The sequence below is a fragment of the Cygnus atratus genome, chromosome Z (assembly GCF_013377495.2).
Source record: "Cygnus atratus isolate AKBS03 ecotype Queensland, Australia chromosome Z, CAtr_DNAZoo_HiC_assembly, whole genome shotgun sequence".
Taxonomy (NCBI): Eukaryota; Metazoa; Chordata; class Aves; order Anseriformes; family Anatidae; genus Cygnus; species Cygnus atratus.
This window is the reverse complement of record NC_066396.1, coordinates 14471831-14492420: the sequence shown is the minus strand read 5'-3', so window position 1 is coordinate 14492420 and position 20590 is coordinate 14471831. Positions and strand designations below refer to the sequence as shown.

At 37.5% G+C, this 20590-nt stretch overlaps 1 protein-coding gene across 1 annotated transcript in view; it reads left to right on the top strand.

Moving 5' to 3' along the window:
* Window positions 1-20590, top strand: part of TTC33 (tetratricopeptide repeat domain 33) — a 52018-nt gene that overhangs the window by 10954 nt on the left and 20474 nt on the right. The window contains exon 2 of the mRNA XM_035566125.2: window positions 14901-14982. Within this exon, the coding sequence (XP_035422018.1) occupies window positions 14901-14982 (82 nt within the window). The remainder of the gene's footprint in view (window positions 1-14900; window positions 14983-20590) is intronic.

Here is a 20590-nt window from a genome sequence, read left to right as displayed (position 1 = left end):
GAGGGTCAATGTGTTTCTATCACGTTTCTTGCGTAGAAGAATTTGATCAGAGAAAAGCTCCTATGTTCACCAGAGATGTGTTAAAAATACTATTATTTTTTTAAATAAAAGCAGAGAGGATGTCTGTTTACTTAAAAAGAAACAAAAATAACACAGAAAGACTTCTGTTGATATGTGTTTTGAACCCTGGATACAATATCCATGTGCCTCAGCCTTCCTTCACTTTTTTAAAGCAAGAAAAACTCTGTAATAATAATTAAAGTTCTGTAACATAACAGTATATTAATATAAAGACAAAAATATTGTGTTATTTTTATTTATTGTTACCAATTATGACTATTTTACATTTAATTTTTATAAATCGTCATTGCTGTGCTTTAAAAGAATTTAAAAAATCTTTGAAAGCACATGCTGGCATTTTTTTGACTTGTAAATTATATGTAAGTATAGTTAATTACATTTTTTTTCTAGTTGATTCTTTTGACAGTCTGTTATTTTGCATGCTGCATGTATGCCATGCGGGATTTGATAAGATGTATTTTCTCAGCAACACTTAGAGCCTTCTGCTGCGTATGAGCGATAATAAGAATATACAGCAGAGTACACCTGGCACGTTTTTGTTTCCTCTTAACTGTTGCGTTGGAGCAGTTCATATCAGAGTTGTCTTTTTTTTGTCTCCAAAGTTGATTGCTGAAATTTCCTTCATTTTTTTCCGCTCATTGTTTATTTCTATTATAAACAGGCTGGAATACGGACCATCTCTTAAAAGCCTAGACATGGTAACAGCAAAGTCAGCACCCTTGCCATCCTGCAGAAGCCCGTTTCTGCAGTAGGTCTGTACTGATGGATAGGTGTAGGTTGGAGATTCATGTAAGTACTTTAATGCAAAAGTCTATTGAGCAAGTTAAAGAAAACGTTGCTAATTTGAGCTAAGGGGTTTTGCCCATAGTTTCAATCAGACATTGTAATAACACAGCTTTTAAATGAAGAGAATTCTATTATTTATATACATAGTATAATACAACTTAGTAAAATCTCGTAATTCACGTAATCTAAGAAATATTTTACAGAGAAATACAAGCTGCAGCCTTTTCCAGACCCTTTAGATAACAGACACTGGCAAGAGTTGCTCAACTGAAGTACTGATTTCAGTGTCCAATATTCTCTATATTAATGATGTTGTGTTCCGACTTGTGTACTGTCACATGGCTGCATTTATTTTTTTTCTCTCAACATTACTGTTGTTGATGCTTCTATATATTGTCCAGATCTACTGTTATATACACCTGGTTGCTTTTACAAGAAACTAACCTGTTTCCTAATTTAATTCTTTTGTCCATTTGCTCTGAAAAGCTAGCTATTGTTCCTGAGATAGACAACAACATTTTTCTACTACTACATACATTTGGCTTTAAAGCTCATGATCATAGAAACATAGAATGATCTAGGTTGGAAGGGATCCTGTGAGCAGGGACACCTCCCACCAGACCAGGTTGTCCAGCCTGGCCTTGAGCACTTCCAGGGATGGGGCATCCACAGCTTCTCTGGGCAGCCTGTGCCAGGGCCTCATCATCGTATGAGCAAAGAATTTCCTCCTAATGCCTAATCTAAATTTACCCTTTTTTTTGGTTTAAAGCCATTCCCCCCTGTCCTATCACTCCATCCCCTGACAAAGAGTCTCTCCTCAGCTTTCCTGTAGGCCCTCTTTAGGTACTTGAAGGCCGCTATAAGGTCTTCTCTTCTCCAGGCTGAACACCCTCAGCTCTCTTGGTCCCTCTCTATAGGAGGGGTGCTCCAGCTCTCTGATCATCCCTGTGGCCCTTCTCTGGACTCGCTCCAACAGCTCCATGTCCTTCTTGTGCTGGGGGCACCAGAGCTGGATGCAGGACTCCAGGTGGGGTCTCACAAGGGCAGAGCAGAGGGGGACAATCCCCTCCCTCGCCCTGTAGCCCATGCTGCTTCTTACACAGCCCAGGATATGGTTGGCTTTCTGGCTGCAAGGGCACATTGCCAGCTCATGGTGAGTTTCTTGTCAACCAACATCCCCAGGTCCTTCTTCTCAGGGCTGCTCTCAATCCATTCTCTGCCCAGCCTGTATTGGTGCTTGGGATTGCCCTGGCCCAGGTGCAGGACTCTGCACTTGGCCGTGTTGAACTTCAAGACGTTTGCACAGGCCCACCTCTCAAGCCTGTCATCCATCTGAATAGCATCCCCCTCTTCCACTGTGTCAACTGCACCATTTATCTTGATGTCATCTACAGACTTGGTGAGCGTGCATGATCAGTGCATCCATTCCAATCTCAAAAGAACAATCACAACATTGTAGTATCACAATCTATTTTCTGTTATGACATTGAATCTGACAGCTCAAAAGTTCTTAGACAATGAGTTGTACCTCTCTCTACCTCTGGGTGGTGTCCAGAACCCTAATAATAGAGAGAACGTATCCCTCACCTTCTTCTTACCTCCTGAAAAACAATTGTAGAAATCTTTCCTTGAGAAACTGAGGCTTGCACTTTTGAAGCTGTTTCAAACTGATAACTTTTTGAGGCCTGCCATTCTTAGTGTACATTGAACATGTTTTGATGCCAGTCTCTGGAGCTTCAATGTCTAGACAAGTCTTAAAAAACATTGTTTTGTCTTTGACCTGTCAGCCGGTAATAAAAATCTAATGTAGTAGACCATGACTTAAGCTTTTTCCTCTTCTGAAAAAAAATAAGAAATGACAGTTAAGACATAATACGGATCATGGCTGTAGATTTTTTTTTATTTTAAAACTAGATTCCTTGGGTAGGGAATTTTGGCGATGAATAATGACTTGCCGTCAACTGGCTCCACAGTCCTATTTTACTGTTAAAAATAGAAGACATCTATTAAGTATGTTAAATAACATAAACTTACTGAAAGGCTTTCTTCTGCCTGTGTTTCTCTGTAGGAAGTTGTATTTGTCTGGAGGCTTTAGTACAACCATTCCTTTTCCTGGCAATTAACTCCTGTGATGATCATGATAAACTCACCTCCATGAATCTGGATGTTGACAGAAGTGTTTTTAATTGTCTTCAGCCTAATCTGTCAATGAAACTGTTCTGTTTGTCAGAAGATTAACTTTCCTTGGTATTACTCACACATAATTTAATTTTCTGGACATTTTATTTGATGTGTTGCATATTCTAAACTAAAATTGTAGTTCAGTAAGCATTTCAACTTTTGGTTTTCAAAGAATATTACTGATCTGAATTTGATAAATATTTTTTGAGATTTTAAAGAAAGCTTAAGGTCTTAAAAGAATTGTATAAACCAAGTGTTTGGGGATGGTAGAATCACACGCTGATATTGAAATAAGTTTTCTAATGTTTTATTTTCCACTGAAAATGAATTTTGTTTTAGTTGACCATTGCTAAACCATCTTTCATTGCCAGATTGAAAAATCTATTTGCAGAGCTCTTAATGTGAAGGTGGTAGGAAGCTATTTGCTATGGATGCTGTTTTTATAATGCGTTGTATGTTTTATGAATATCACAATATTTGCCTTGTTTAGTCAAGTAGGGAGTGTGAACAGCTTCTCCAGCATCCAAAAATATACTTGAGATGCTGGTGTACAATATAGTGGTGCCACTATTGCTTAACAAAGCCCTGTTCATTGTGTTTGTGTAGCCAAATGGAGAATCAGACCGGGGAGCTGCTTGGTGTTTTAAAATAAACAAATTTTTGGGTAGGTCATAACTTGTTTCAGATCGTTGCCATGGTATAAGAAGCACAAGTGTTTATGCTGGTGCAAAGTAGGGGGCAAGAAAGAGGAGACTGAAGAGAGTGTACTACTGAGAACTGACTAAAAGTGTTTTTACAACTTTATATTAATACATTTTGTATTTGCCTTTCAAAAATTAATTCTCATACTTCTGTGTTGTGGGTGGAACTGAATTAACTGGGTTTTGTGAATTTTGTATATTAGTGGCTGATTTTATTTAAGAGATTTGAAGAGAGAAATTCCAAGTGATACTAGGGCTAAACTGTTAGAATCACTGCTGATACACAGAATGAAATAAGCAAATACTAAAATTAGAATAATAAATATTAAAATGGAATTAGTTTACACAGTCTAATATCTGTCATACAATGTAAGAAAGTTTTAGGTAGAGAAAGTTTTAGGTAAATTAGTATAAGCTATTGTATGCAGTATTGTATCAGTATGGGAGAAATCTTTAACCTGGACTTTTGTAGGTAACTTATAATTGTTGAATGTATCTTAACTGATTGTAACAATGCCCAAGTTATTCAGTTTCAGTAATTATATCCTGAAAATAAATTGAAATTGAGAGGTTGAAATTTTAAATAGTGAGCAAAACATGAAAAAAAACACACGAAAGGAAACAGGGTGAGTGTATTTCTATGTCTAAAGTGAATTCATTGACATTTTGAGTTTGTGGATGAATTAAATACAGGATTCATTTAATACAAGAAATAGATTTATAGAAAAGATAAGGCATTAGCGAGTCAGACTTAATTATGTTTATCTAATCAGTGGAATCAATCTAATGTTTAAAGACATAAGGTAGTAAGGATTATATGTTAAAGGGCATATTTTTGTAATTGAGACATCCTTTCTCCAGATACAAAGCTAAAGTTACCAAGCTTTGATTACTTCACTTTTTTTTCTTTAGAAGAAAGGTGTCTTTTTTCTTTTTTTTTTTTTTTAATTTCAGTTGTGTGGATTATCTGAGCAAATTCATCTCTGCTGTCCTGTCCTTTGCTCAAAGTGTGTTGTAAATTCATGAGTAATTTAATGGACAGGGTGTCCCTTCCAGAACTTGAAATATTCTTTGTATGTGTTCCCCTCTAGAGCATGGGATTTGAGTCATAAAATAAGAGAAAGAGGAAGACTTTATTTCAGAAGTTAGGCTGCAGAAATGTAAGATAGTGTGAAATAAATGCCTTAATTATTGGTACCAGTAACCAGTGTTGATAAAAACATATGAAATATTAATCTTTTGTTTATCTTTAATAATTTTTTTCATCTCATATTGTGGTATGAGAAAAATAGAAGGAGCTAGTTCAAACAGTTCTTGCTGTTATTCTCACTTAATAGGCAGTATTTATGTGTGTGCAAAATCATGCTGCCAAAAACCGTCATTGGTCTGAATCTATAGCTTCCTGTAAGGCTGCTCATCAGTAGGTGAGCATTTTATTTAGTACATCATTTTAAGCATTACAGCATGGCACAACATTTTAGGTTATTTTAACTGTTGTGGGAATGCGAGCACAAACTTGTGCTTGCTTCTTCTCCCACCTTACCAAACATTTTTGATTAACGACACTTAGGCTCAGTGCTCCTTGTACCTGCAGTGCTGGTAGTCAGAGTTCCCACTCTACTCGCCACTTTAATTTTAAATTTGTATGTTTGTATATATTTGCAGGTCCTCCTGGGATTTAGAATTATTTGATGTATATTCATTTGGTTTTGGGTGATGATGGTCCCTCCCTGTAAACAATCTGTGTATGTTATGTCCTTTTATGTAGATTGGACTGTTTATTGCACAATTATATTTCACTTCAGAATAAGTGACATTTTTTGCTTACCAGTACTTGGATTGATACTTTAGTCATTTTATGTCAATACTTTTTAATCATTTCAGTTATACTGGGAGAGCTGCTTAACTTGTAGGTCTTTTCATTAATCATAAATCATAATTGCCCTCTATAAGTCTCACAATGCCATGGAGAATTGCACATTTCCCCTGTCTTTATCCATTTGTGTCTTTTTAATGTAACTTCTTTAATTATTACTCTGTGATATTGGTCTCAGCAAACATTGTAAAGAGGTCAGAAGTAATAGAAGGAGAATTACATTATTTAGTACAGGTAACAAGAGCATATCATCGAGACGAAATGCAACTACGCAGAACAGAATGTGAACAAGCTAAAGACTACTGCTTTTTGTGTATCATCTCTCCCCAGGTGTTTTGCACTTACTCTCAAGCATTTTTGTCCGTACTCTCAAGCATTTTTTTTTTTGGCAATAAGTCATTCTGAGAGGGAGGTAAAGAAATAGTGTTATTGAAATCCCAGAAGGGGGTGTTTGTGCGTGTGTGTATTTGCTTTTTGTGTGGTGAACAGCTTTTGACTTTGTCCTAGTTTTTATGATTAATCTGTGAGAACTAGTAGGACCATAGTATGAGGTGCTATAGATGGAGCTATCTGCCATTGTGGACAAAAATATTTGAAAGATTGAGTTGAAATGCCTATTCAACTAAGAAAACAACCTAGTTGTAATGAGTGTTCAACTAAGAAAACAAATAGCATCCATCATTCTAGCTGTACTTCAATGTTTCTAAAAGATACCTGAACAGATATCTCAAATAAGACCAGAATACAACCTCAAAATTGCTTTAAATACATCACAACAGTTTTTCTTCTACATTTTTCTTCCTGTTGCTTTGAGAGGAAGTACTGTTGAAGCTGTTTTGAGGAACTGAAGCTTTGTATTTAGGATTTCATTTTAGCAATAAAAATACATTGCTTCATTACCTACTATATTAAAATATTTATAAAATATTACAACTATTGCAAGACCTGAAACTTGATTTATATTAATTTGGATCTTTTTGTTTAAGGATAGTAAAGTAGTGAGTTGATTTTACCTTAACTATGCAATTCCATTTCTCATGAAGCTTGTAAGGTTACTGTGGCCTGTTCTTACTGCTTACATAATAGTGAAATGGCAGGTTCAGGAATAATAAAACTTGTATTCTTGTTCTTGATTTGAATTTATTTGTGTAAACCTAATTTCTGCTCTGATTTGTTATTGTTTGTTTCGGCTTCCTATAGATTTGTCACCCATAGAATCACAATCATCTAGGTTGGAAAAGACCATCAAGATCATCAAGTCCAACAGTTGACCTGACCTGCTGAGTCCCATCACTAAACCATGTCCCTTAGTGCTATGCCCACATCCCTCTTAAATACTTCCAGAGGTGGGAACTCCACCAAAATGACAATACCATTGTCATTTTGATTTTAGTCAGATAACGTTAAATTACAGGGCTGGGATTTAATGAAATGTTCCATGTTTATGGATAGTTGCAAAGCAGATTTTAGAAACAGCAAGAGGTGTTTAAGCTAGAAATATCTCATTTCTTTTTGAATCCTTAAAGTCAAACATTTATCCTTACTGTAGCTGAGTTTTCTGTGGTAATAATGAAAATACTAATCCTTACAGTCCTTCTGTCTGGTAATGTTTCTGTAGTTAATCAGGTATGCAGTCACAGACAGTAGGGTCTTGTGGTTTTTATGACAAAACTAGAACAGCAAAACCACCACTTACATGGAGGAAGCATAGTAAATTCTTCCAATTCTGTTCTTCCACTCTGAATAACATCCTAGTGTTGAAGTTAGCAGCTTGTAGAGAACTTCTGCTATTAACCATTCTCACTTGCAGAATTACACTACAGAGTTCTGAATACCACCACAAATAATTAAAATTAGCCTGAACTTGTCAAATAATATTAGTTATTTGGACTCATTGGAGTATTTTTGTAGGATCATTTACAAAGATAAAGAAGTCTTCTTGATTACCAGGGAGCCAGTGCCTAGGATGCCCTGGGATGCTCCGTGTAGGGGGGGTCAGGAGGGGAGGAGGTGAGGGTATGGTACTTGGCTGCACTAGTGATGAGTCAGTAATGTAATCCTATTACAGGTAAGTAATTTCCTCTGTGTTACATGATATAAATAATTTTATATCTAATTCATATTTGGGGGTGGGGTGTAGGGGGCTGGAATTATGAAGTAGCAGTGTCAGGCCTGAGGATATTCTTCAGCAGGGCCAGAAACAAAACTCCATAATTCCCAGTTTTTAGAATGTTGAGTGTAACTGACATGTTTAACTAAGATTTTATTTAGCAGCATGCAACTTGTTCCGGTTTATGATGATTGTAAGGATTATTTTAAGAAGAAAAATATGTGCCTCAGTCTTTCTTGAAGCAGTGCTTGTCAATCAGCTGTGCAATTCTGTCTTCATCAGAGGTGAAATAAGTATTTCATGGTTCTGGAATAAACACAAGCATATGCATACACATACACACTTTCCAAAGCTCTCCTTGAGGACAAAGCCATGTAACTGTGCATACTGATAGTAGTAATTGTTCAGTTAGCAGTGAGAGAATTGACTAGCTGCCAGATAAGTTGCATTTGTGTTGCAAATTAGCTTGTCTTCTTACAGGTAAGTGCAGTATCTGAGTGGGTTTGACCATGAGTCAGTGATTTGCCAGGTTGTAAAGAAGGATATAAAACACGGCAAAGGCAGCAGGGCCCTCTGGACACAGTTAAATATAAAATGTTTTTGTGAAAGACATCTTACGACAGACTGTCAAGTCTAGACACTGATTACTCCCATCATTATCTACTACTTTCAATTTGTTGCATTAACTCCTGTCGTTTGTCATTAAAGTAATGTACTGCAGTATGCTCCATACCTGGCCCTCAAAACAATAAAATAACCATGAAGTAGTAATAAGTGATTTCTGATAAGGTTTCTTCACATGTTTTATGTGAGAAAATTAAAATGTTACTCTGCATGAGGAAGGATGATCAGAGAGAATACCAGAATCCTGATGACATGTTTTTCACTCCTGGACATTAGCTACAGAAATATCTTTCTCTATTTATTGGATTTGGTAGGTTTTCTTTGACAAAGGCGGTTTCAAAAGAAACTGCATTTGCCTAATAGATGAAATGATAAAAACGTGCATAGGTACATGTGCCAATGAAATACAGCTTAAGAAACTGAGACTGAACTTATGTTGAAAACCTCATTTTATAATTTTGGCATGATGATGGATGGTAATTGTTTTGGCATGTGATGAAATGGTATTTCTCATCTGCTCTTCTGTGGAAGTTCCTAAGAGAGATAAGTCTCTTTGAAGTAATTGTGGAGCTGTTTAATTGTGGGGTTTATTCAGCTGATTGATTTAGTTGTAGCAGAATTTTGCTGCATAAAAAATTCTGCTGTGTAAATCTGACTTCTTTTCACTGTTTACACTATGTGTGCCCAGATATCAATGACCTGATATCATGGCATCTAGTATGTGCAGGAACATGAACTCCTACGAATAGTTAAGCTTTGAAATGATGGGCATCAGCTGTGTGCATGCTGTTTTGACCAATGGTAAGTTCTGTATAGTTCACCAGCTTGAAGGGCAGCTACAACAAGCTTGTTTGCTTTTATCTGGCATTTACTGTGGGGTAAGAACATGTATGTGGTCAGTTGCTGCTGAAGAACTATAATGTACTTTTTTACCTGTGGTAATTAGTGTGGCCATACTTGAATCAGCCTGTTTAAAAAAAAATGTTTCATCGGAAGCTGTAGCAGGTAGCAAAGCAGACAGTTTTAACTTTATCCCTTTAAAATCACAGGTAATGTACAGTACATTATTTACTATAAAATAACTATTCTGTTGAGCTGCAGCCTGTTGGCGATTCATCAATAGCATCACAATCATCTGCAATTAAAAAAAAAAAAGTTTGAAGACATGATAATCTTGTGAAGACTACCTGTGAGGTTAAATGTGCTGTAGGTCACTAATGATGGATTAACAAAATTAGATTAACAAAAAAAATTGTTTTCACCTGCAGCTGCACATTGTTCTTGCTAGATGCTTGTATGAAGTACCAGTTCCCTCCCCACACCCAGCAGAGGAAGCATTGTACTATTAAAAAATCTGTTTGTCATAGAGGACTCTCAAGTTGTTTAACCCAAGAAAGCTGTGCTACATTCGTTCTCTTTTATTGCTTTTAGTTTTCTCCTTCACCTATTTCGTGAATCTTCTCCCGCACTGCAACCCTGCATCATCACCCAGCTTGTGAAGAAAGTTGGTTCCTATGATCAGATTCTCGTTTGCTTTTCATTTCTCTCTCCTTTCCATTTTATGTATCCTGTATAGTTACTGGCTGGCGTTCTTTTCCTCTAGCTCCCACCAAAGTTTGTTGAGTTTGCCCCAACACTCGATTAAGATTGCTCTTGCTGGTGTTTCTGGTGGTCACAGACCATTTACCTTCATCCTCTGTGATACGGTTCAAGTATTCGACATGCTCTTTTTGAAATCTTGTTTTCCTCTGGCCTCTGTCTAACTGTGTTGTTTGTTGTCCTCCTGAAACATCTGAGCCTCTCCAAGTCCCTGAGAATTCTGGGGGGTTATCTCTCCTCTTTTCTGCTGACATGGCACTTCTGGAATTTGCCTCTCTCCTGCAGGCATGTCTCCTGAATTTGCTACCATCTCATCTCTTCAGTATATCTTAAGATGTTTTCAATGTCATTCTGCATGTGCCCTGTTTCAGTCACTGGCTGCAGCATCAACTGTGGCAAGCCTGACAGTAAAGCTACAGGACTCTGGTCTGTTATATGTAACTTGAATCAAGTTGTTTTGTTTTCTGGATTTTTTTTTTTAAACCCAGAAGCATCTAATTAAATACAATTAATGAATATACAAATTTGACATAACAATTTTGTTTAAGAGCACAAGAGATCCCGTTTTCCCAGAAGTGTTATTGAAAAAATGAAGTGCAAGCATAAGATGTTTGTTTCATAAGTTCACAAAGCTGTACGAAAATCTGCCAAGTCTCTATAGCTCCCAGATGGTCAGTAGCATGTCTTAAGAGAGCAATTTTAGTATTTCAGGGGAGCCATGGGATTTCATGTTGTTAAATAAAAATTGGCAAGATCCATCACATCTTGTACTCTGAAACCATCCCAGATGTGTCCAGTTTTCAGTAATTTCTTCTTTTTTTTGGAATTTCAGTGAAGAAAATAATAACTATGTTCTGGTTATAATTGCATAATCTTTTCCTTTGTAGTAAGGTGTACCATTTTATTGAAATCACTGTGGGTAGATAAAAGTCAGTATACTGTATCTTTGTACTTGCATAAATAGCAACTCAATACTTCAAAATACAACAATCTTTTCTTAAAAGTGTTTTGTATTACTGGAGTTTAGAGGCGTAGTTACAATGCATATTAGGGTTTTACATTTGCAGCAATATTAATTTGATTTTCTATAAATTAATATATGTCCATTATTAATGTTTTGTGATTTCTTTATGGTTATATTAGGTAAGCCTTATAGTAATCTCATATGTGTGAAAATTAATGACTTTGTAAGATTCTGTTTTGTTTTCATTTTGTCAGGAGATGATCAGATCTCCTTTTAAACTACATGCCACTGAGGTTGCCGATGTCATAGAATCATACAGTCTTAATGAACCTCAGGACATTTTTCTACTCCATTTTCCACCTCAAAGCAGGATCAACTAGAGCAGGTTGCTCAGGATGTTGCCCAGTTGGCGTTTGGATATCTTAAAATGATGGACACTCCACCACCTGTGTGGGCAACCTGTTCCAATATTCAGTCACACTTTACAGTATTTTTTTTCTTTCTGTCTTACATTTAAACAGAATTTCCTCTGCTTCACTTTGTGCCCATTGTCTTTTTTCCTGTCACTGGGCACCAATGAGAAGAGTTTGGCTCCATCTTCTTTACTCCTGCACCCACTTCTGAATCAGGTATCTCTACGCTTTGCGCTTTGGTAAGATCTCCCGTGAGCCTTTTCCTCTCCAGGCTGCACAGTTTCATCTCTCTTAGCCTCTCCTTACATGATAAGGGCCCTCCATGCCTTTAATCATCTTTGTAGCCCCTGTCTGGACATGCTTTCGTATGTCCATGTCTCTCTTGTGCTGGGCAGCCTGGAACTGGACCCTGCGCTCCAGATATCATCTCACCAGAGCTGAGAAAGATCCCCTCTCTCAACCTGCTGGCGATGCTTAAAGCCCTCCACGGTGCTGTTGGGCTTCTTTTCTATGGCAGCACATTGCTGGCCTTATACTTGGTTTGTTGGCCACCAGGACTCATGGGTCTTTTTTCTGCAAAGCTGCTTTCCAGCCAGTAGGCCCCCAGCCTACTGGTGCTGGGACTATTTCCCACTGTGATAAATATCAGAGTTTTCTGAGGAAAGTTTATAAATCATCAGTGGATGGATCTGGGGTTTTTGAGTCTCATTCTTGTTTTTGATGCAAGTTATTTTAATTTTTTTAAGTACTAGGTTTCCTATCCCTTTTTTCTGAAGGGACATAGGATTCAAATGCACGTTGCTGCACATTATCTGTGCTATATATAGCATGTGTTCTGGATATATGTGCTCTCATTCTCTATCAGGCACATTGGAAGAGTTAAGTTAGGCGTGTGATCTGCATTAAGATAAATGGAACAGCATTAAGCAAAAATTATTTACCAGACATGACACGGTAGTTTTCGCAGCTTGGCTGATGGATACTGGCTTGTTACATGCTAGTAACTCAATTGTATGAGTTTATTTGCTTTCTAAGAAAAAAAATGGGAATAGCAAGTGGAATATTCATTAAATTTGTTTTAATTAAACCCAGAGCATGTATATTTATATTGAAGGTCTCTTTTTCAAAATTATTTTTTCTTCCTTACAATGACAAAGGTCCTGTACAATTCAGTTCAACAGGATCCTGAGGGACAGTAAAATGATCAGGATTTTAATTTTTTTATTTTAGCAACTTTAACTATGTATTAGCTCATTTCTTATGTCTGCCAAGGCTTACGTTTTTTCCATGAACAATGGAAACATTTTTTTTTCCCTGAGTATTTGTAAAAGAATAAAACAGGTGTGTTTTATCACCCTTTCTTTTAGGGTAATACATGTGCCGAAAAGATCAATGTTTCACTGCAGTGTGGGTATGTCCATGTTGTAAACTGGTTGTCATCAGTCTGTCTTGAGCAGGTGGTTCAGCATATGTACCTGCAGACAAATCTTCCCTTATCAGCCCTCTTCTGGTGTGCTCTCTCTGGCATTCCGTCTTCATTTCTCTCAGATAAGTCTTTCTGAAGCTCAAAGGTTGGATTGAGTTTTTTCCTGACAAATGAATGTTCACTATTCTGCACCTTTTGGATCACTGAACTGCTCTGTTCGTACATATATCATACACATTGTACAATGCTTTTGTGAATAAACGGCTTCCTTTCCCTTGCCTATCTTTATTCTGTTGACAGACTGTTGACAAATTGGCAGCAAAACCCAACAGAATTTTGAGCTGTATTTGCCTGTATTTGACACTACCTTCAGAGGTAGCCTGCTCTTGCTGTGAGTTTTATCTCATTCACATTGACACTTTCATGAACAATGATGTCCTCTTCATAGAAGTAAAATGCTTGTTCTTGAAAAGAAACTTTGATCTTGTGCCTTTCTATTTCCAGAATGCAAGTGTTGTGCCTTCTTTTCTATCTATTAAATACTGTCACTGTGTTTGCTTAGGTTTCTAAAGCCTTCTGTTTCTAACCTTTTCTCCCCTACAGTCACAGTCTTGTGGCTTCCTGCATGGCCAGGACACCGCCTAACTGAGCTCAAAATGCCCTTTACTGGTGTATTTCTCATAGCCAGTTAAGGTTTTGTTGTGCTATGTCTGTGCTGGGTTTTAGACAAAGCTATAGTTTTCTACTGAAAAAGTGGTTTTTGCTAACTAAATGACGGCTTATATTTCTACTAACATATGTAAAAAATGTGGTGATGCTTCCTGTAGTGTGCACACCTGCCCATGGAGAATGAACTGAGATTGCAAATGCACAGCTGGAAGCTAAACTTTGAGGAAATGGGAAAATGTATTGAAACATCTTTTTACTTGTGTTTAATTTGAGTACTAAGCATACTTAGCAGTGTCACCTACAAACATTTACAAATAATACCCGAATCGTTAGTGAGTGCTCAACTTCAATTGTGTTGCTTTTCCAATCTATTATTTACTTCCAGTCAGTTCAGAAATCTCTCATGTGACTGATTTGGTGTGATGCGTGCCAGAGGACTGAACAATGGGGGAAGGGAAAGAGAAGGGAGAATGGGAGTGAGTGAAGGTAACTATTTTAACTATATATCAGGTGTGTATGAAAACTAGTTTTATTTATACTATATCAAAAGTGCAGTGTGTATATTAAGAGTAACTGCTTCATACCTTCACAGTGAAGTTAGTGAAGTTAATAGAAATGTAGTGGTTCCTACACAGTTCTGTGACAAAGGTGAATTTTGAAATGGAGGATTCAGAGAACTTGCTGCACTCAGAATACTTATTGATGTTAATATGTGGCTTCCTTTTAGTCTGGAAGATTGCACCCCTCTAACTGTTTATTATGCTGTTACAGCTTTTTGGTGTGGTTTAAAACCATAGTATGCGTTTGTCAAAGTTCCACCTCTTTGTTTAGACAAAGACCTACTTTTTGTTGGGCTTGGTGAACTCATTTCTTCTTTTTTTTTTTTTTTAGGGGAGGGCAACATATTACAAAGCTACTGTGTATCTTCCCAAAGTTGAATAATTTCAGTATACCTGTTTACTTTCTGTTTCCTTTTTATCCTTATATACCAAGGTTACTTGAACTTATGTATTTCAGTCTTTGTAACAATACAGAAATGCTGGTTTGTAACTCCAACAAGCTTTTGAAATTGAAAACAAATTTTAAATGATGACTGTGGTAAGGCATGTTGCATTCAGATTACATTTTTTTAATACGTGACTGAACATGATTTTTGACAACGAGGAGAACTGGATTCAGTTCAAGAATTCTAACTTTAGTTCATTGGTTTGACATAGGTTTCCTATGTTGACTTGTAAATTCAGTTAAGGCAAGTTGCACGCTAGTACTTAGCACTCATTGGTCACAAAAACAAATACCCAGTTCCTCAAAGCAATTCAGCATGTTTTACGGGGAAGTGATTAGAAAAATTGTTAATATTAATGAGATGCTTTGGCACTTTAATTAGGAAAATGTCGGGTTTAAAAATAGAAATTCTTAATTTAAGTCTCCTTTAAATATAGTGAGAGTGTAATATTGTTTTAACTGCAGGTACCGGGAGGCTATTCAGAAGTGGGATGAAGCACTTCAGTTAACTCCAGAGGATGCTACGCTTTATGAGATGAAATCACAGGTAAATCATGACAATTCTTTGTGAGTTTAGAAATTAAAAACTCTGTGGTCATTGACCACTGGTCAATGTTGCTGTATGCGTAAACTACATCAAAATTAATTTAGAATTTCCATTTATTCTCAACACAGCAGGGTATCTTTTAGCAGGAGTTAAAAATATGCTGTATTCCAGCCAATCATAATAAGTAACATCTTTGCTAGGATCTGAATTAGGATGTTACAATGTAGAAGAAGCAACCGAAATATCTGAAAATTATATTTTCAAGGGAGCAGAGAGAGCCTTACTCTTGACAGATGAACAAGACGAACAGTGTGCCTTGGAGGCCAGGAGGGCCAACCACACTCTGGGGTGCATCAGGCATGGCACTGCTAGCTGTCTGAGGGAAGGGGTTGTCCTGCTCTGCTCTGCGCTCGTGCGGCCTCACCTCCAGTACTGTGTGAAGATTTCGTCCTCATTATAAAAAGGACATAAAACTATCAGAGAGTGTCCAAAGGAGGACTACAAAGTTGGTGAAGGGTGTAGAGGGCAAGATGTCTGAGGAGCAGCTGAGGTCCCTTGGTTTGTTCAGCCCAGAGCAGAGCAGGCTGAGGGGAGGCCTCACGGCGGCCTGCAGCTCCCTCACGAGGGGAGCGGAGGGGCAGGCGCTGAGCTCTGCTCTCTGGGGACAGCGACAGGACCCGAGGGAACAGCATGGAGCTGGGACAGGGGAGGGTCAGGCTGGGTGTTAGGGAAAGGTTCTGCACCCAGAGGGTGGTCAGGCACTGGGACCGGCTCCCCAGGGCAGGGGTCATGGCACCGGGCTGCCAGAGTTCAAGAAGTGTTTGGACAACGCTCTCAGACATATGGTTTGGTTTTTCAGATGGTCCTTTGGGGACCCAGGAGTTGGACTTGATGATCCTTGTGGGTCCCTTCCAACTCTGATATTCTGTCATTCTATAAAGTTTGACTCTGCCATTAGAAATCTGCCTGCTCTTTTTAGTCGAAAGAGTTGGCTTAATATTCTCAACATTAAAAATGGGTACTGTACACAAGACATGCTACACTCTGTTTTCACATTAAGTATTTCAAAGATAAATTAGTCTTGGAAAACAGCATTAGTTGGAGTATATTTATGACATTAATTCATGAAAGCCTTTATTTTACAAATGTTTTGATGAAAAAGGCTTGCAGTGATCAACACTTCTTGTCAAAGTTATGACATCAGCTTGTAATTTAAGTGTGTCTCTTTGTGTAGCTTAGATGGCAAAAGTGCCAAGATTTGTCGTTTTGTTTGGATCAGGAAGCTTTTGTCTCCATCTGTTTGCCAAGGTACAAAAGTACTTTTTTTCTCCCCCATATTAAATAAAGATGCTGTTCTACAAATACGTTTTTAATTTGAATTGAGAATGAGAACAAGAAAATACACGGCTTCTGCTTTTTTATCACATTATTTTTCTGTGTTTAATACCTGTTAAAGCTGCTCGTTTTGGTTGCTAAAGGCTTTTGTCCATCTTCCTCATCACATTTTTTCTATTTTTTAATTAATTTTATTCTTTTTCTTTTAAGAATATAATGGTTGTGCTATGTCATAGTTGAGATGAATGGAAACAGAAAACACTTGCCAAGCTGCTGAACATGTTACCTGTGTTTTAATGTTTTTGTTTGTAGGGTGTAGTAGCTTAGCAGGCTAGAGGGAAGATGAAAAGTAGCGATGTTGTATATTTTTGCACGTTTACAGAGACTGCTTCAACAGGAATGGACAGGAACTATCTCCTCACATTGACAGTTTAGGTTTTTTTTTTTGAAACTTGAAATAAAAAGCTTTTCTTCTTGCTAATGTTCTACAATATAAGCACATTTGTATCCCCTGTGAGAGAGCCTTTTGTTGCTTCAGAGGAAACAGTGAGAGCTATTTCTTCTTCATTCATGTTTTCTGAAATCCTTAACTAATAGTTTAAGCCATAAATTAATTGTGTATGACATTTTGTCACTTAATGTATGTGACTACAAAAGTCAGAGGACAGGTAAATAAATTGAGATGAAGGGAGAACACTGGAACTTACATGTGGAAGAAAGGCTCTTTAAAAAACAATCTTCCATCTGTTTTACAGATTAGAAAGGGAAAAAAAGTACTCTTAGGGAAATAGCTACCCAAAATATGGGGGAAAAATACTTTGTTTAAAGCTGGGAGAAGAAAAAGAGAAAGGAAAAACAGCACATCAATGAATGTACTATGCTACTGTTGGGAAGCACGGTATATTTTTTAGTTTTAAAATTCTTATTGCTGCTGCAATTTGATTCTGGTATAAAGATAACAAAACCGAAAATACGAGATGTGGTAACTGCTACTTTTTTTTTTTTCTGGATGTGAACTGAAAAAAGTTAGATTCTCTAAAATAATAAATTGAGTATTGTTGGATTACTTTGTCAACATATATGTATATACGGGGTGAATATAGCTTGTATTAGAAAAACTTGGGTGGTGTGGGTGGGAAGATTTGAAAATGATATCAGTCCTATAGATTTTTTGGCTATAAATAAAAATTTAGCTCGTGTTTGAGTAAAACAGACCACCTAGTAGGATATCTTGATATCCTTGATATCTTGATAAGATATCTTGAGAAGAAATGATTCGAGTGCTTTATTGCTGGCTCCTTTATGCAGAATGTTTTTGCTGTAGCATTTATTTTGCAATTTGTTTCTTCTGTGTTTTACTCAAGAGTATTCTGTTGAAAAAGGCAGTGGAAATAACAGGAGTACAGGGAATTGTTAGCTTACCAAGGTCTGGACTAGGGTGTGGAGTGACCTGTGCATACAGGTGCTTACAACATGTTCAACAAATTCAATTGGTACTCCAGATGCAATAGGTAATACTGATGTCTGGTTGCATGCTTGGCACCCCCAATCCTTTTATATTTCATCTAAGTGACCAAGGTATATAGAATCATAGAATCGTACAATATCCCGAGTTGGAAGGGACTGCCAAGGATCATCGTGTCCAACTCCTGGCTCCATACAGGTCTACCCAAAAATTCAGACCACGTGTCTGAAAGCATAGTCCAAACTCTTCTTAAACTCTGACAGGCTTGGTGCTGTGACTATGTCCCTGTGGGGAGCCTGTTCCAGTGCGTGACCACCCTCTCGGTGAAGAACCTCTTCTTGATAACCAGCCTGAACCTCCCCTGTCGCAGCTTGACCCCATTCCCTCGGGTCCTATCACTGGTGACTAAAGAGAATAGATCGGCACAGGCCCCTCCACTCCCCCTCATGAGGAAGCTGTAGGCTGTGATGAGGTCTCCCCTCAGCCTTCTCTTTTCCAGGCTGAAGACTATATAAGTGACTTGGAGGAATATATAAGTGACTTGGAGGAAGAGGATACGTTGCTTTCCTGCTTACCAGGAAGGGCTCAGAAACCAGCTGTGTGACTGTAATTTGGCTTGTAAAATTTGGCTTGTAAAACTTCTTTGCCTGTCTTAATGATACTGTTGGAGAGGAACAAAACCTGAAAGAATGGTGGAATTTAGGCTTTCACTTCCAGTGCATCTTTGCTCCCTTTCCTGTAGAAGGGAGCACAGCTGGACAGTTGCACTGTTTCTCTTTGGTTTCACTTTTTGTTATTACATAATATATTCTCATTCACAGTGTAACAGAAGATAAGTTTATGTACAAAATAGTGTGCATTTATAAAATTATTTCTTAAATCTTTTCAACAAAACCTCTATTTTAATCTTGTAAATTGGCAGTATTTCTTTAGTACATGCAAATAACTATTACAGATGTTGTTTGCAGTATGACTTATGCTTACTGGAAGCTGATTAGTAGAATGTGTAATCTGATACCTTTCTACTTTTAAAGGCACTAACATGAGCTGTAAAAGTCCATTTTTTGCCAAAATAGGAATATGTTAAGTCATTCCAAAAATATTGCGGTTAATATTTAAATGATACCGTCTTATGGCTGAGTATGTAACTCCAATCCATCACACCAGCACAAATACTGAAGCTATTACTGTGTAGCTAAATGAGAAAGTTTAGGTAGCTCCGGATTTGGAAGAAAGCTGTACACCAATTTCAGCAAAGGCTTGACCAGTAATGGGACCATGAAAATCCGCCTGTCTTGATGCGAGTCACATACTAGAGGAGGTGATTCATACTAAGAATGACTTTGCACTATATGCAAAGATTCTTATGGTCTATACTGATTTTCTGTCAGTGAAGAAAAGCCTCCCTGTGAGTCACGCTTTTTGAGAATTAACATAGGATGGGATGTTTTTAATGGGTCTGAATATCTGTGTATCCTGTTAGGGTTATAAAGATTATCTTAAGTTGGGCTATATAGTAGCTCCCCAGTTCATCAGCATTTGCTTTCTCGGCAGCAAAGTAACATCTTAAATATCCTGTTGTTAATATGCAGCTCAGAAAAATACACTAATGACACAATAGGAATCTGTAAATATTTATGGAAAGACTTAAAGATCCCTATTTTAACTGATGTGGGACAAATGTCTTTCCTAATTTCTGAAGAACGGAAATAGCATTTAAAGTTTTCAATTGTCAGTGACAGTTGCATTAAGAGTGTTTCCAGAAAATCATATGGGAGCTATGGAATTGCTCAACTGTATTTTGGTTCAAAACCCATAAAAGTAGATGAGTTTCTTTCCATCGCTCTCAGCTACCCTTTGATCCCTTTAAAAACAGATGATTATGGTGTGTTGAGAGGTTAGGGTTGCACATATTGTTCTCCTTTTCATGCAAGATGTTTCAATTTATATAGCTTATATTGCCTTACCAGCTTAAATTGTTTCCCTGTTGCAAGAACACTGAGTATCCAGTAAATGTTTATGCAAGCAGTTCAGTTCTGTATTATTATAATTATTTATTGTTTTGGCAAAACTAACACCCCTAATATTAATTCTGGTATTAGACACTTAGTATCATATTCGAAGGAGTGTATAAAGCCCACCTACATTAATGTAGTCTCTTAGACGGCTTGAAATTCATTGAGGCCTAAGTTTTTAAACATTCATTGCATTATTTCACTGCTGCTTTGAATTACAAAGATGGAGGAGCATGCATGAAGGAGATGTGTGAATTTGGGTCTGAACTTTTGTACAGCGGACCAGCCAGGACTCTCTTCTTGGGGCAAGAGAGGTATCAAAGGGCCATGGTACATATAATGAACTTGCTTGGGATTCAGGCAGGATTCCTGAGAATTCACCTGGCTAGTGTTACTCATGCAGTGATACTTGTACCACAGAGATCTCAGGTAACAAATTCTCAAACACCCTGTGCAACTATGACAGCATTCCTGCAGTTCTTCTGGGATCCTGAATCTACATAATGGTTTAACATTGATGGAATTTACATGAATTACCCTATATTTGTGGGACAGGATCAATCTATTTGTTTTGCCTTAACATATTCTTAGCATGTCAGGGCAGGGAAACCTGCCATGGGCAGGGAAACCTCTCACTAGATCAGGTTGCTCAAAGCCCCCATCCTGGCCTTGTACACTTGGGATGGGGAATCCACAACTTTTCTGGGCAACCTGTTCCAGTGCCTCACCATCCTCTGAGTACTCCTATTTTTAACTAATGTCTAATCTAAATCTCCCCTCTTTTAGTTTAAAA